Source organism: Haliotis rubra, unplaced genomic scaffold (genome assembly GCF_003918875.1).
Source record: "Haliotis rubra isolate DU_JTF1 unplaced genomic scaffold, ASM391887v1 Scf45, whole genome shotgun sequence".
Classification (NCBI taxonomy): Eukaryota; Metazoa; Mollusca; class Gastropoda; order Lepetellida; family Haliotidae; genus Haliotis; species Haliotis rubra.
The window spans coordinates 1,298,491-1,314,914 of NW_025767135.1; the positions used below are offsets into that span (position 1 = coordinate 1,298,491).

Below are 16,424 nucleotides of genomic sequence, written 5' to 3' on the forward strand. Positions count from 1 at the left end.
GGAACGAACTTTCTTTCTATTGACTACTAACATACTTGCATATGCTACTGAACTTATAATGAATCTCGGTGCCTTCAGTCAACCAGCATCAGCATCGATCCAGCTGAATTAAATATGGAACGTCGATACAAAAGAATACCAAATCCTGACTATCCTCAGAAACAAATTCCGGTCTTTGTTGATAAGATGATCGTGCATCTAAACATTCTGATGGGGCGGTGATAGGATGTCTGGAGGTTATTAATATTGTTATACACACAGCACTCTGGTGAATTGGAGATGCAGGTCTATGGAAATGAGTGTGTAGCTTCCAATACGTTTTGATAGAAACCCTATTCGGTTGACTGTTGCTGTGTCATTTTACATCATGGTACCTTAAAGTCTTAACGCGAAACGTCTACAAACTAAGTGGTTGCTGAATATGTATATATATTATTGTTCACATTGATTTTATACATAATACACATTAAAAATAACCCACATATTTAATAAGCATATCAGGCAATACATGCCTAAGTGTGGTTAAAAAGAAAATGTAGTTTATCTTCAAATATGGAAATCTCAGTGAAAGTAACAAATATCAACCATATTATATGATAAAACAGTATCATACATATACACATATAATGGCTTTGCAAGTATTTCAAGTATTACACACGATCCCGATCCAAAAACATTTTTTTCTCTAAAATCAATAGCCATAAAGAAAATTATTTCTTAAGGATTTCCGCGAGTCCAAAACATACTATTTAAAGGGTAGCGCTGATTCATTCTTTAAATAAGATAAGCAGTATAAACTATTTTAGTTTAAGCATATTAAAACAAATATCTAGGAGAAAGAAAACATTCCGAAGGCAATATTACTCAAATGACATTTACAGGTATTCTGCAAAAAACAAGAGTAAATAGGTGAGTTATCATTATAAATTGTAGATATGTTCTAACACCCATGAAGATCCGCGATAGAATTGATCTTCAACAACCCATGGGTTGGTTAATTGGGTTGTCAAAGATGGAAACGTTGAATTTTCACTCAATGTCCTTTCATATATCCGTATCAATATCATTCCATGCTTAGTCCAAATAGTCCAGACAACATCGAAGAAAGAGAGACAGATCTATCTTGTGAAGAATGAGATGTCAGTTAGAGAACGAAGTTTGGTGTTAAATGCTATGTAATTGGTTTGGATCTAGTTTAGAAAACTGAGAAATAATCATTCTTGTGTAAAATGAAGAGTGACACTTAAATTTTAACATTTAGAATAGGGCTAAAACTAAATTTTCTCTGAACAAACTAATGTTGCGTGTATTGCATTAAATGTTTCTATGGATATCTGGTTTCAGCTGATACCGTTTGAGGATGCCACATTAATTAACTTTTAGTTATTATGGGTCACAAAAGTTAAAAGTGCTGAATGTGGATTTGAACTTCGACATTGTATTGAACCTAGGCTATATACTTTCACCTGTTAAGAGTAAGCTGAAGAGTAACCTCCCTTTGTGTTTTGGGGGGTGTTTTTTTGTTGTTGTTGTTTTGGTTTTTTTGTTGTTTTGTTTGTTTTGTTTTGTTGTTGTTGTTTGTTTGTTTTTGGTTTTTTTGTTTTGTTTCGTTTTTGTTTTGTTTTGTTTGTTTGTTTTTTTGGGGCTTTCGGTGTCTTCGGTTGGATTCTGGAAGCTCTGAGAAGATGATGGTGTGGCATACCTTTTGTCAGAACACTCTAGAACTGTGTAATAGGTATGTACGGGATGGTTGCTGAGATGATTGGGGGGATCACTTTGGATTTACGCTCATGTGTCTGCCAACATTGACGTTTCAAGACCGACCACTCAAGAGGCCTCGTCTGCATTGAACTTTCAACAGCTGTCAACAAACTTCAATCAGTATATCTACAAGGATCAAGACTTGGCTGACTATAGACATTTAGTTAATATTTTAGATTTGTGACCCAATCGTATTGCATTAGAAACCTGTACTGTCATTCAGTGTAACCTTGTGTATCTTTTATTCAAAATATAATTAAATATTATAGACTCGTTTGTGTTTTATTTTACTGGTTTAAAGGGGACCCACAAGAACTTTCTAAGCCGTAACAATACTTAAAGAGGTTTAAAGATATACACTTCACCGATGATGAGAGGTATACGAGTGGACTCTTGTCAAATGTTGTTTTATTTTTTATATATTTTCTTTTACTTGAATCACGTCTTTCAATTTGACTTGACTTTGCATGTGTTTGTGACAAGTATCACGCTTACAGTTTTGCGAACGCCCGGTGTCATCAATATTTCATAGTGTTCAGAAACACATGCTTAATATGTATAGTCGGAATTGTATAATGAACTCTGCGCAGAGATTTCTAGCGAGTATTGAAACGATTTTGTTACATTCATCAAACACATTTTACAATCAACTGAGATTCGGTTTTCGGAGTCCCAGAGCCTAAAACTCCTTTTTAACTATTAGTATCCAGTACCACCAAAGGTAAAGGAACGTATCAATAAAAGCCTATAACAATACAATTGGTTTTGGGGATTTGATACGGCTCTGTGACTTTGACGTGTATGTTAAATCTTCCAAGACAGTGGGTATAAACACAAGATGTGTATCTGTGTGGTCCTGGAGGTATAAATCAATGGCAGATAGTTAGATTTTGAATTTGATTTCACTATATATTTATTCATTTATCGATCAAACTTTTCCCATGCGTATTGGGGACTTGTCAGCCAAGACTCAACAAGATTAAACAATTAAACTACAAAATCGTTACATCTAAAGGACTGACAAGCAGCATCACATCGTTGGTCAGAATTCTTGACGGTTTGTTTGTTTGTTTGTTTGTTTGAACGTCGCACTCAGCAATATTCAAGCGAAAAATGGTCGTGGTCTGTAAACAGGCAATCCAGTGATCAACATCAAGTGCCTCGATCTACATAGTTCGGATACGATGACATGCGTAAACCATACGACAATCTTCACGGGTCGGTTACGGGGCAGTCATTGGCGGATCCAGGAGGGGGGTGGGGGGTGTCCAGGGGTGTTTTTTTCGAACCACCCCACCCCCCTTTTGAAAATGCCAAAGACCATACAAAAGGGGTTCGAACCCCCCAAAAACCCACCCCCTTTGGAAATTCCTGGATCCGCCTATGCACAGTATTCTCATCTGCAGTGTTGGTTGTAACTTCTAACTTCTAAACGCTATGTAGTTGTTTGGATGCATTCAGTTTTCTTCTAAGTCATTATTGGCATAACCTTCTTCTCAAATTAACAAAATTTGACAGTTGTCCCGTACTTACTACACACAGTTCTAACAACATATACCAATTCTGGTTTCACATACTTTAACAAAATCTGGTACCAATGACGAAAGGATACAGTTGAAGTAACATATGGTTTATTAAAACATTTCTGTTACGTTCCAGTAACTGCTGCTCTCACAACTACTCATTCTTCAACAGCAGCAGCAACAACAACGACATCACTTCTAACCACAACTGAAGTTCGGAAAACTACAGCAGATCAAACGATGACAGAAACAACACCAACAACACCTACCACCACTACTACAACAACAGCTACAGCCACCGAACCTACTACAACACCTACCTCTACAACTTCTATTACTACAATAACCAGTACAACCACAGCACCCACAACATCTACCACTACAACCACCACCCCTACCACTACAACCACCACCACTACCACTACAACACCTACCACTACAACGACCACCACTACCACTACAACACCTACAACTGCAGCAACACCTACCACTACAACGACCACCACTACCCCTACAACGACCACCACTACCCTTACAACACCTACAACTACAACACCTACCACTACAACCACTACCACTACAACACCTACAACTACAACGACCACCACTACCACTACAACCACAACCACCACTACCACAACACCAACAACCACAACCACAACAACCACAACTACGACGACTGCAACAGCCCCTGTAACTGGACCAGTAACTTACATATACCATTGAAAACGTTGAAAAAAGTTGGACTGCCGCTCGTGCGGCATGTGTACAGAATGGAGGCGATATGGCGTCACTGGATACGCAGGAGAGGTTCAACGCAGCGAAGGTGTTCCTAGACGGTGAGTCGACTGGTATCGTATTGCAGAGTTAGAATTATATACCATCCGAGATACCTTGCCTTTATCTATATCTTGCTACGTGTAGTCATCATATGGCTGAAATACTGCTGATGTCACTTAGTCTTAACTCACTCACTCACTCTTGCAACATGTCAGCCTAAAATTATTGAAAGTATATAAAGGAATCAAAATATTGACACACGAATTTCCCTCCTCCCTCCGAGTGTGATTAGAAGAAAGATTATACCGTGACGTAACTTTAAATGACGTCACAATGTAACGGTTACAAACACTAGGGTTGCCATGACGTTACATTAGCGGCTTACAAGGACATTGGTAAATACAATGTCCAAATACATGTTTACCAATTCACAAAAGGACAGATTATTTTAATCAGATTTTTCCTTATATTAGCTTTACCATGAATTTCATCAGGTGTATTCAAAAAAGGAAATATTTTGAATTTTATTTCCATTCATGTTGCGCATTTATCGAAGTGAGCGCTACATTCTATCAACAGCGCTGTTGAATCCAGCAGGAGAGCAGCAAAATGACAAATCTAAATAAAACTAACATTGACTATTTACTAAGTAGGATATATGAGCCATTTGAATTATGAATGGAATGCATGAATGCTCAGCTTTATATATAATATATTTATATATATATGGTATGTTGTAAGAGAAACCAACCATATGCACGCGAAACATCGAACTGCTTTCAAATCTTGACTTGTGGCACTTCACGTCGAGGTATCCTCAGTTTGATATTTTCTCCATATGTAATCCTTTTTAATAATTTTATCAATATTTTTGTTTTTTGGGGGAAAAGAAAACACTGAAGTTCCTGTTTCTAAACAAAAAAAACAACTTTCGGTTTAATTAGTTATAAACAAAAACAATCCGAATGTTACATGATGGATTGGGTGAATATCCACATGCATAGTGATACCGAAAACTATCACAATCCATTTGAAACGTCAAACCATTTGGCTAGAATTTATTACATGGTCCGATTACGTAACTTTCAACGTCTTTATAACATATTTCTCATATTTATCGAGCTTGTAATGATCCGACATTAGCATTGTTGACGGCATGATCCTCGCAATTCTTTTAGTTGACTAGACAAGAAGAATATTTGAAAATACGCGTTCTTAAGCAAACTCTGAAAATAATAATAATAATCACAATATTTGTACCTGTATCCATCCTCGTGAAACCGGAGTCACCTACGGCAACGTACTCATCGAGGCAAAATATGCAAGAGTTTGGTAAAATACCATTGAAAAATATTTTTTAGAGATTCAAATTCCGGCGAAATGCAAAATTTATTGCATGAGTAGTCACCGTGGTTACCGTTGATTGACCTTCGTATCAACTGCTTTTGACTTATTCCCTTTGTTGTGTACTTTATTGCCGCCGGTATGTGTTTGTGTGTGTACGTCCGTGCGTGCGTGCATGCTTGTGTATATAGCAGGTGAGGTTCAACAGTGTACAGTAGTACAGGTGTTGGGGAGTCATCAAATTAATGGAAACCTGTTGGAGGGTAATTTGTGTTGTAAATTATTTTGTTTGGATTTCTTTACACATGTATGTTTGGACACTGTTTATTTAATACATGTTGCAGGGTTATTCGAGTTGTGGATTATTTTGTGGATTTCTTTACATATGTCCAACTGTACACTGCTTAATATAATCTTGTACGTGGTTGATTGCTACATCAGGTTGCCATCTCTGGTTGCCATCCTTGCCGTTTACTTACTTGATGACAACTTACGTATATAGGTTAATCATAAATTGCTCCCTTTCCTTTTTTAAGAGAGGAAAGATAAAGGACTCACCCTGGCCAACAGTGTGTGGGTTGGAATCACCCGAAATAGCGCTGACGGACAACTCTACTGGACTAACGGTGCCCTCATGGACGCAAGCGACATATGGTCCTCGGGGTATCCACAAAGTAGCCACAAATGCGGATATACGTCCACTGTCAAGATGAAATATGTGACCTCCTTTTGTACTTACCAAGCAGATTTTCTCTGTCAGACTCCTGCTTAAATCACACTTATCTGGGATGGGGAAAAGGAAAATGTGTATTTTATATAAAAACGCCACTCGAAAAGATGGTTTATGTTCACCAAACAGATATAAATGGTAATTTCCTAATATTCCTATTTTGCAGCAAATACGTTTCCCACGCATTGAACTATATGTACAGAGGTTTCTATACACTACAGATATACCTATATACACTACCGCGTCTGCTCTCAGTAATCTGCTTATTGACTTGTATATTTTTCGCGTCTTAGTGCATCATGTAAATCAGACTGATGCTTTTTTTTTCAATGTTGAGTGTTGTACAGTCACAATCTCTGCAATCATATGTGTTAGTAAAGGCAAATATCGACGCGAAAATTATGAGGAAATTATAGTGAGTGAGTTTAGTTTTACGCCGCACTCAGCAATATTCCAGCTATATGGCGGCTAAGGAAATTATACTGAAAATCAGTGATAACATTAGGTGAGTATGTCATGCTATATGATATTGGTACCTCTTCCGATAACACAAACTATTTGTTCAAGGTTACACAATACCTAGTTTGTCCGTAGACTTGCATAGCACTGTTATATTCTTAACAATTGAGTTACATGTAATAACAACGTGTGTGCAGTTTGAAAGAAGAAGCATAAACATTGACAAGCTTTGTCAGTTACTCTTTCGAACACTAAATGGCACCTGTTTCTATATGTTTGTAGTCACATTCATCACATGTCACTCTGGAAACAATCTTTGTTAATATTGATACACATTTTATTTACTTAAAGAAACTAAGTTTAAAAACTCACATAGAAATCGTACACAAGATGATCCAGTCACAGCTGTCAGATGTCTCAATCTGCACTGAACGCTGCTGTGAAAACTGCTGGCTGAGAGACTGATTCTGATTTGGTGGAGCAGAGTCTCTAACTGTGGGCACCAGCAAGGACAGAACATGCTGGGTCTTCTGCGGGTGTCCTCCTTGTATTGCTTGACAATGATCCGTCGCTTCAATATTTGCCGGGTCAGAAAAGATCGTAAGAGGCGGCTAAAAGGTAGTGAGGCTCGCTGACTTGGTTGACACATGTCATCGTATCCCAGTTGCGTAGAGAGATGCTCATGATGTTGATTCTCCAGTCCCGGCTCGAATATTTACGGAACGCCACCATATAGCTGGAATATTGCTGAGTACAAAACGCTTCAATATTTTAGGGGGCAAATGTACCAGTGTGAATAGTCGTATGAACAACACATTGCACAACAGTTCATTTTCTCGCGGATAATGAGGATGTCGTTCATGTGGCAGTATCAATTCCATTGTGACTGAGTAGATATGTAGTTCTAACTAATTTTGAAACAATATCTTCTTTCCCTGATTGGAATCAGCAACTTAATGTATGATTGCTTAATATTGTATTAGCTTGTATAATGATTGGGTTTGAAGTTGTAGTTCTGACAAAAGGGACAATAAGCTTCCCTTATATTTTCTTCCCTTGTATTTCTGAACTTGATGCGGGAAGAATACCATTCACCGTCCATCAAATCAGATCCGTCCATCGAGACAGTCAATGACTCAACACAATTAGTTTGAAAATGGATACCAGTCACCTCTCTCATTCCTATTAGAACAAAACTAAAGAGGATTAAAACATCATTCAGATGCATATTGAACGCCAGTGCTCTATCGAGAGAAGATCATTGTGATATACAGGTTGTATTGTACACTTTGGCTTATCATAATGCATGTATATGACCACAATGACATCACAGTAACATCTACCCACATGTTGTATCTATCCATCATAGTCTAATATATTATTATATTGTGACCCATCAGTGTTTGAAGAAAATAAAGTTAGTACAGACTGTGTATTTCGTCTCTTTTTGTGTGTATATAACTAAAAATGAAAGAAATTTGAAATTTTGTACAGATAAACAACATCAACCGAGGCTTTAATAACAGTCATCGAATGTCCCAACGTACAGTTATTAACGTGTGTGACCCCCTGAGAGTCAATTACTGCCTGGCACCTCCTGCCCATGGACGTAACCAGATTGCGGATGACAGCCTGGGAAATTGCAGCCCACTCAGCCGCCAAGACGGCATCCAGCTGTTGTAGTGTCTGAGGTTGTGGTTGTCGCCGTCGCACACGTCAATCGAATTCATCCCATAGATGCTCGATTGGGTTTACATCCGGGAATCTGGACGGCCATGTCAGAACGCTGATGTTATTTGCTAGGAAGGTTGTGGTGATGCGTGCTGTGTGATGACAGGGCATTGTCCTGCTGGAAAACTCAAAAAGACATGAAACAAAACCCATTCACACTTAGGAAGGGTTTTCTTTTCTACAGTGTGTTATGCGGTGTGTAATGCTTGAACTTCACGCTGGAAACTAGTGTCATCCACGGTAATACTGTTCATATGACGCGTGTGTTAATGTAAATATCTCTGAGAAATAGAATATGAATTATAAAAAGTTCTCACATAATGACTGACTGACTGAGTTTAGTTTTACGCCGCTTATAGCAATATTCCAGCAATATCACGGCGGGGGACACCAGAAATGGGCTTAACACATTGTGCCCATGTGGGGAATCGAACCCGGGTCTTCGGCGTGACGAGCCAACGCTTTGACCACTAGGCTACCCCACCGCCCCTTCTCACATAATGTGTCAACGCGACTCTGAAATGCATGTTCCACCTTCAACGAAAGTTCTAACATACCATGTTAGCCAAGGGGTTTATTGTCAGACAACAACAGTGCTGTGATGTTGACGACCTCAGAGCTCACTTTGGTTTGTATGAGCAGAGAGGAATTGGGCGTTGGTCATTTAATGTGCATAAATGTGTGGGTGAAGATTTGACAAATGTACTACCCTTATATGAGAGACATGTTCTTGAATTTTAAGACACACATTTCAAAGAAAGGTACTGTAACTAGGTATTGATTCAAGTACAACCCGTCCGTTTATCAACACATGTCATCATGTCCGCGTCGTGGGATTGTGACATCGATATCTGATATCATTTTTATAGTAGAGCACGACCACACCCTTTCCATAGACATCTCTGCAAACAGCAGAATCAATTATAGGCTTCCGGCTATATCATGAACATGTGTTTATGAATAGCATCCATCATGAACACATGCATATGGTACAAGTCACAATCTGGGAATTGCATCAGACGTCATTTGTGTCACTGATGCGTCAAACTTGGAAACGTCCTAACCACGTCCAACATAAAATGTTTTGGAAAGCTTTACTCAGCCCTTGAATGTTGTAACCTTCAAACATCATCTGCGCAAGCGTCATATGAGGCTCTTTGAAACCTTGGTAAAAGAGTAAGTTCAATTTGTAATCAATGGTGGAGAACTGATTACTTGAAATTTTATTGAACGTTGTCAGATCGTCGAAGTACCTGTAGTTTGAATTAAACTGCCTTGTTCCGAGTAATCTTTAAGCATCTGGAACATCACAGTTTAATCCCTGTTAGTATAAACAAATTCTTGAAGCTTTTACACTTGTAAAAGTGACACAACGAACATATGACGTCACCATTGGCAAATAATAAACAGACAATAAAAAGGGAAGGACCCGGGCCCTACCGCACGTATAGGTGTCTACCCCTCAACCACGCCATGTACACCTTTGGAGGTTGGGATCCCATGGGAGTACACGGGGGTAGACCCCCTTCCTGCTCATGATTTTCTTTATATCCTCCACGAACAGCTCAAATTGCATTATTCAGTGGAAACATAGAGAACTAAGTAATAGGTTTAACACAAAATTTATAGATAACTCAAAGCTTAACTCCAACTTCTTTCGAAAGCTGCCGCGTGGTCTTCAGTGTTAGTGTTACACTAATACACATGAAGACACAGAAAGGTCAGAAAAAACTCCACCGCAGTGTGTTGCTGTCCGCGTGACTATACACATTATTTTCACTTTGTGCTCACCTTAGTTTTCTTCTTCTCTACAAATGACCGCAGTCTCTCCATGAACAGCTTGCTAAACCCTGTATCCCCGTTGGAGAAATATAGTCGTACAACACTCTTTGACCTACATAGAAATGACCATTTCCCAACCAAACCTGTAACTCCACGGTTACGATTATCAACATGGCACCTCACCAAAGCCAATAGGCCTTTGTTTTAAATCTTATCATCAAAGAAACTAAAACTTGACTCACGTATTGATGTTCACAACCCTGTAAAATATTCTTTGATAAATTCAAAAGTTAGCTCATGCATACTTTCCAGTCTTCATCATATTAACACATACCTATACCATGGTTAAGTGCCGGGAGAGAATTAAGGTCAAGCATGTCCTGCGTATCTGGGATGATTTTTCCATTACAAGGGATACATCTTTCAGAGTTAAAATAGTACCCCTTTTGAACCATGTACATTTTAATAGGATGTTTTCAAAAGACACTCAAGATACTCCTGAAGCTTGATGTCCAGATTTATGTATATGAATATTTGGTAGTGTGTGACCGAACTGCTTGGCAGATGTGTATCCGGACACAAAGAACACCTAACATCTGTCAACAAACTCGACACATCAGCAAGATCCAAGACCACATCATCATGTGGTGAGCTACGTAAGTCCTATCCACTACGAAGAACAGGCGTAAAAGAAGCAAAGAAAGGGTCCATAGACATCAGGAGATTCCAACCACTGATTATGTGTATCGCTTCCAAATGCTACGTCTGTAATAAACGAGTCCTGACCTGACAATCCAGTGATCAACATCATGAGCATCAGACTACGCAACGGATATGATGATCTTGACCAAACAATCTCTGAGCCTGGAGGCCTGAAACATTTTGTAGTCCTTTACGACAATCATTGTTGCGTGAAATTACACTTCTAATTAACAACTTACTAACACTATTCTTGTACTGATCCATCTAAAACAGTGTTCAATAGTTCAGTGGTGCGTTTGTTTGTGTAATAGACATTCCCTTGCTTGCAACTGCCACAACTTGAGGGTACACAAGCCATGGAGTTGACACGTCCAAGAGGTCCTTGGCCCAGAGTTTTAATCTTCTTTCAAATGTATCTGGTGTCGGTTACACATGGAAGCGATTATCGACAGGGTCATTTTCGAGCAATACCGTCCCTGGAAAATTATATTGTCATGGATTCTGCTTTGTGGGCTCGAGAGAAGATAGGAGGTATAAGTCGGTGCACTTTGATGTGTTTGGCTGACACGTCTTGTAGGTCTTTCTTCTACAACAGTGTCACTGGGAGCTGCATCGGACACAGCAACGTTCTTACATGGACGGCAACAACTTCTGCAGCATCGGGTTCTGTTTACTACAAAGGGAACATACAATCTGGTAAATCTTTTGTTCATGTACATTCTTAAATGTGTATTTTCGATAAATGTGTATTTTAAGGAGAAATTATATGTGAGGTTTTTCCAAGGTAACAAGTGGCTCTTTATAAACGAATTTCGTCAAAAAGCTGTTGATATGTTTCGTCAGAATTAGTTAATGACTGTATGACTGTATGATTTGACACTTGGCATCGTGACACCCACTTGAAAAGATGTGGTGTCAAAAGTCAGTTCACAAATTCAGTATCGTGTGTGTCCATCATTGGCGTATTTGGCAATATCAGCTAAAAACAAAGAGTTTCTCTGCAGTAATTTATGGGTTGCACTGGGTCAGAGAAAGACACAATGTATTTGGAGTAAAGCAGGGGGAGATAATTTTAAGATATCGAACACTCTCATGTCAATAAATGTGAATTCAGACCCATAATGTTACATTCCACAAAGGTCAGTTGTTATTATTTACATCTAAGCAGCTTCTGGGATTGATGTACAGCCCTTATTTCATGTCTAGGAAGCTGAAATGCACTACACTGAGGCATTAAGGGACACTTGTCGAGAAGATTTCCTAATGTATGAGGATGACCGAGTGATGGAATTTGGTAGTGAGAGTGAGACATTTGTGGTGCCTTAACTGGACTGGAACACTTAAATGTACTATATGTACCTACATGTCCAAGTACTGCAACTTCTACAAGGCGGTGAGAGCATATCAGGAAACAAAGGGTATGCTTGATAAGACACTGCCAACAACAGACTTCAGCCGGCTTACATCGAAATACCACATTGGATGTGAAGCTTCTTTTTCTGCTGTATTTGTGAAGATACACCTCCCCATTCACCAATAGGCATTCTACAAGCTGAAATAGTGTTGAGATTACATTAAATGTCAAATCATAAAATCTATAACAGCAATGAGACCGCAGTTGTTAATAAAACAGAAATTCATTTTAGAAAGTCCTATGGGTAGCAGAAAAAGGGGTATATTTTTTAAAAGGAAAAGAAAATTAGGTCGTTGCATATTCAAAGGGGACGAGGCAGAAAGAATTGATCCTTATGCTACACTGTTTGCATTTTAAAGAGCAAAAGGGTTTGTGACGTGTTCCTTGCTGTCGGTGGTAGAACACCTTTCATGATATTCTTACATCATTTGACTTCAAATTGACCCTCAGGAGATTAACTTAGACACTCACATTGCTGTGGCTTGGTGGTGATTTTAAACTAATTTGTTGTCAAATTCATTCCAACAAATTTAGAAGCCAGGGAACTACTACTTCATGGTACAAGACTCGCTCGCCAGAGGTCTTTCCCACTGTTCGACCACAAAGAGCAAACAGCGTTCATATTCTGGACACTACAACAGTCTATTCCGCTCAAAGAAAACAGCCCTATCTTTACTCCCAGTACCAGTACCTTTAAATTTGCCTCTACATTAATGCTAACATGTTTCCATGGTGAAAGAATAAACACAGGAAATCATGTAAAGTATGAATTACTGAAAAGTGCTCGAACCCTACAGGTTACACACCACCAAATGTTTTCCCATAGACTTCTATAGTAACCTTATAATTTTTAAAAATAGACAAGCTATCAACAGCCATTCCATGTACACATGGAATTTTTACACTCTGGCCTTTAAACTACAATAAAACACAATATCAGGCCAACTTGTCCGGCTCGTTTTGCGAGGACAGGAAGCGGAACACATCAACCCCAGTTCCGCGCAAATGTCACCTACTGGAAAATATCTGTACACACAATAAGCATAAGTCATGGTGATGAAAATGACAGCACAACACCTACCACTACAATAACCACACCTACAACTACAACAACTACAACATCGACCACTACAACCACCACCACAACCACAACACTTATAACCACAACAACCCTCACTACGACGACTGCAACAGCCCCTGTAACTGTAACTTACATATACCATAACATTAAAAAACGTTGGCATGACGCTCGTGCGATATGTATACAGAATGGAGGTGATATGGCGTCACTGGACACACAGGAGAGGTTCAGAGCAATGAAGGTGTTCCTAGACGGTGAGCATACTGGGATTGTATTGCCTTGTCAGAATTATACTCTTCCGAAAAAGTAGGGGAACCTGAACTTTCAATTTGGATAGGACGTATAAGCGTTAACAAACTTTTCAAAGACAGACATATAAAAGTATCACCATTTCCCTTGATCACCACTCCTAAACACAATGCATGGGATACACGTGCAGTAGCCCCATACACGTGCATGGGGTGTCATTTTGATTTTGAGGGTTTTCAAGAAGGTCGACACATTTCTGTAGACCATTCATTTTGACAATCATCTTGCATCTGTTGATCACACAGTTGTTAGTGTTTGTTTCTAGCCGGGTTTGTTGGGTTTGGTTTTTTTCTCAATTTGCAATACTGCGTATTCAACGTGATGAACGTTTACGTGCAATTGGCATGTTGCAAACAGGCACTACCCAGCGTGAAGTGGTTGATACCTTCAATGTTTCGAAGTCAGTCATTAGCAGACTTTTTTTTCTTTTTTTTTTATTGGTTCCCAAGATTAAAATATTATATATATACAAAGCCGTGATACATACGACTTAAATGGCTACATGATGTACAGGTGAGATATTACTGTATTAATATTTTTATAAACATGCATAATTCATTTAATAGATAATGTATAGATAATGTCAGGTACAAATCAATACAGTTTGAGTCATCTAAGTACTGGGGAGAGAAGGCTCCATTTATGATTGAAATTATTTATTTTATTATTTTTTGTTGATATATGAATTTTCACAAACAATATTTCTTTTAGAGTTTTTATATATAAAGTTAGATTTGGAAGCATATTTTTAATACTGCATAAGCGATTATGTCTCTTCGCAGCAATGATGATGTATTTATTTCACGTTGAGTACCAAACCAAATCATGTTTTTGATAATTTCAATGGATGTGGATACAAATTGTTAAGTCAAATTTGTAGGTTTATCCAAAGGGTTTGAGTCTCCTGACATTCCCAGTACACATGACACACACTCTCATTTACATCTTTGGAAAAAAACCACAAACTGTTTTCAACTTTTTGCATTTTGACCAATTCTTTTTTTGTGTAAATAATACCTTGTAGAAATCTATATTGAAAGTCTATAAGCTTTGTATCTTGCAATCCCTTTCTATATACAGTAAATATATTTTTCCAATCCAAGTCACTTTCAGGAAATAAAAGATGCCATTTATTACAAATGTTTGGATATTTATCAATACAAATAAGTTTATCATAAAAAATTCTGCAGCCTTTTGATGCTTTTACTAAATTTATCTGGCATTGGTTAACATTCAAATTACTGACTGGAATAGAGAGACAATGCTTTAAAGTATGTTTCCAAGACATACTCTGGAAAAGATATCATCAAACCCCAAATGTTGACCAGGTCAACAACAAGAGTACAGTATCGTTTCATTCGGAACGAGGCTTTAAGAAATCGAGCTGTAACGAGCTGTAATCGAGCTGTAACCCGTGTTCGAGTTACGGGTCAAACGGTTAGGAATCGTCTCCATGCAGCTCACTTGCATGCTCGAAGGTCCTGGGTTGTGCCAGCCTTGACTGATCGTCACATGGCTGTAAGAAGAGAATGGTGTAGGGCACGTAGACACTGGAGGTATCGACCTTGGTCACGTGTCATGTTTTCGGATGAGCCTAGATTCACTTTGGACTTCCTTAAGAGGAGTGGTCGGGTCTGGCGACGAAGAAATGAACGTCACGCCAACATCAACGTGAGACCACACGATCGATTTCGAGGTGGGTCACTTATGGTGTGGGGTGGTGTCACTATGACTGACCGAACCCGTCTCCATGTTGTGCAAGGAAGGGTCACAGGGCAGTACTACCGGGAAAACATACTGGCACCCTTTGTTGTCCCATTTCCTGGGCATTTGTCGTCATTTCGTCTTTCAGGATGACAAGGCCCGTGCTCACGGTGCACGTATCGTCAATAACCACCTCCAGCAACACAACATCTATCGTTTGCCATGGTCCAGATCTTTCCCCAATCGAAAATGTCTGAACCATGTTAGGGAGATGTGTGCGTCAACGTGAAAGGCCGCCGACTACGCTGGATGAACTTGGTCGTGCGCTTCAGGAAGAATGGAACAGACTCCCCCAACTGGTCATTGAGAGACTCATACGCAGTATGCCTTGTCCGCTGAATGAATGCCTGACCCTTCGTGGTGGAATCACACACTACTGAATGAAAGTCGTACCCATGCAAATATCACTTCATACACCAATCATCTTTCAAGAACGATTTCTGTTCAAACAACTATGGTCATAAGGAAGTGCAAGTGGTGATGCACTCTGAAAACATTCATTTTCATCATATCAACAATGATTTATCCGATATATCTCTCAATCGTAAATTAAATATGAAGTTCCCCTACTTTTTAAAGAGTATATATACTATCCAAGATTAGATGCCTTTAACTATATCTTGCTACATACCAGCCAAAAATTATTAAAAGTACAAAAAGAAATCCGCAAAATAATGACACAACACGAATTTCCCTCCTGCGCATTTCAAATTTATCATCAGGTAGTGATTACAGTTACAGATTTTACCGTGATGTAACTTTATAATGACGTCACAATGTAACGGTCACAAACACCGTGACGCGGCGTTGCTATGGTGTAACATGAGCGGCCTACAAGGACAATGGTAAATGAATGTTCAACTACATGTTTACCTATTAAACAATGGACACAACTTTGTCATTACATTATTCACCTTTGCTTTACCCTGTATTTAATCAGGTGTATTCATTTTCAAATATGTTGAATTCTATTTCTATTCATGTTGCGCGTTTATCGATGTGAGCGTTAAATTCTGTCAATGCTGCTGTCGAACCCATTGGACA

At 38.8% G+C, this 16,424-nt stretch overlaps 1 protein-coding gene across 1 annotated transcript; it reads left to right on the plus strand.

Annotated features, from left to right (window-relative positions):
* The first annotated feature begins 2,131 nt into the window (after positions 1 to 2,131).
* LOC124289796 (cell wall protein DAN4-like) lies at positions 2,132 to 15,609 on the plus strand. Its single transcript, XM_046726462.1, has 5 exons — positions 2,132 to 2,138; positions 3,421 to 3,633; positions 3,763 to 3,994; positions 13,296 to 13,425; positions 15,469 to 15,609. Exons 1-5 carry the CDS (start codon positions 2,132 to 2,134, stop codon positions 15,607 to 15,609), a joined length of 723 nt encoding a protein of 240 aa, XP_046582418.1.
* The last annotated feature ends 815 nt before the right edge of the window (positions 15,610 to 16,424 follow it).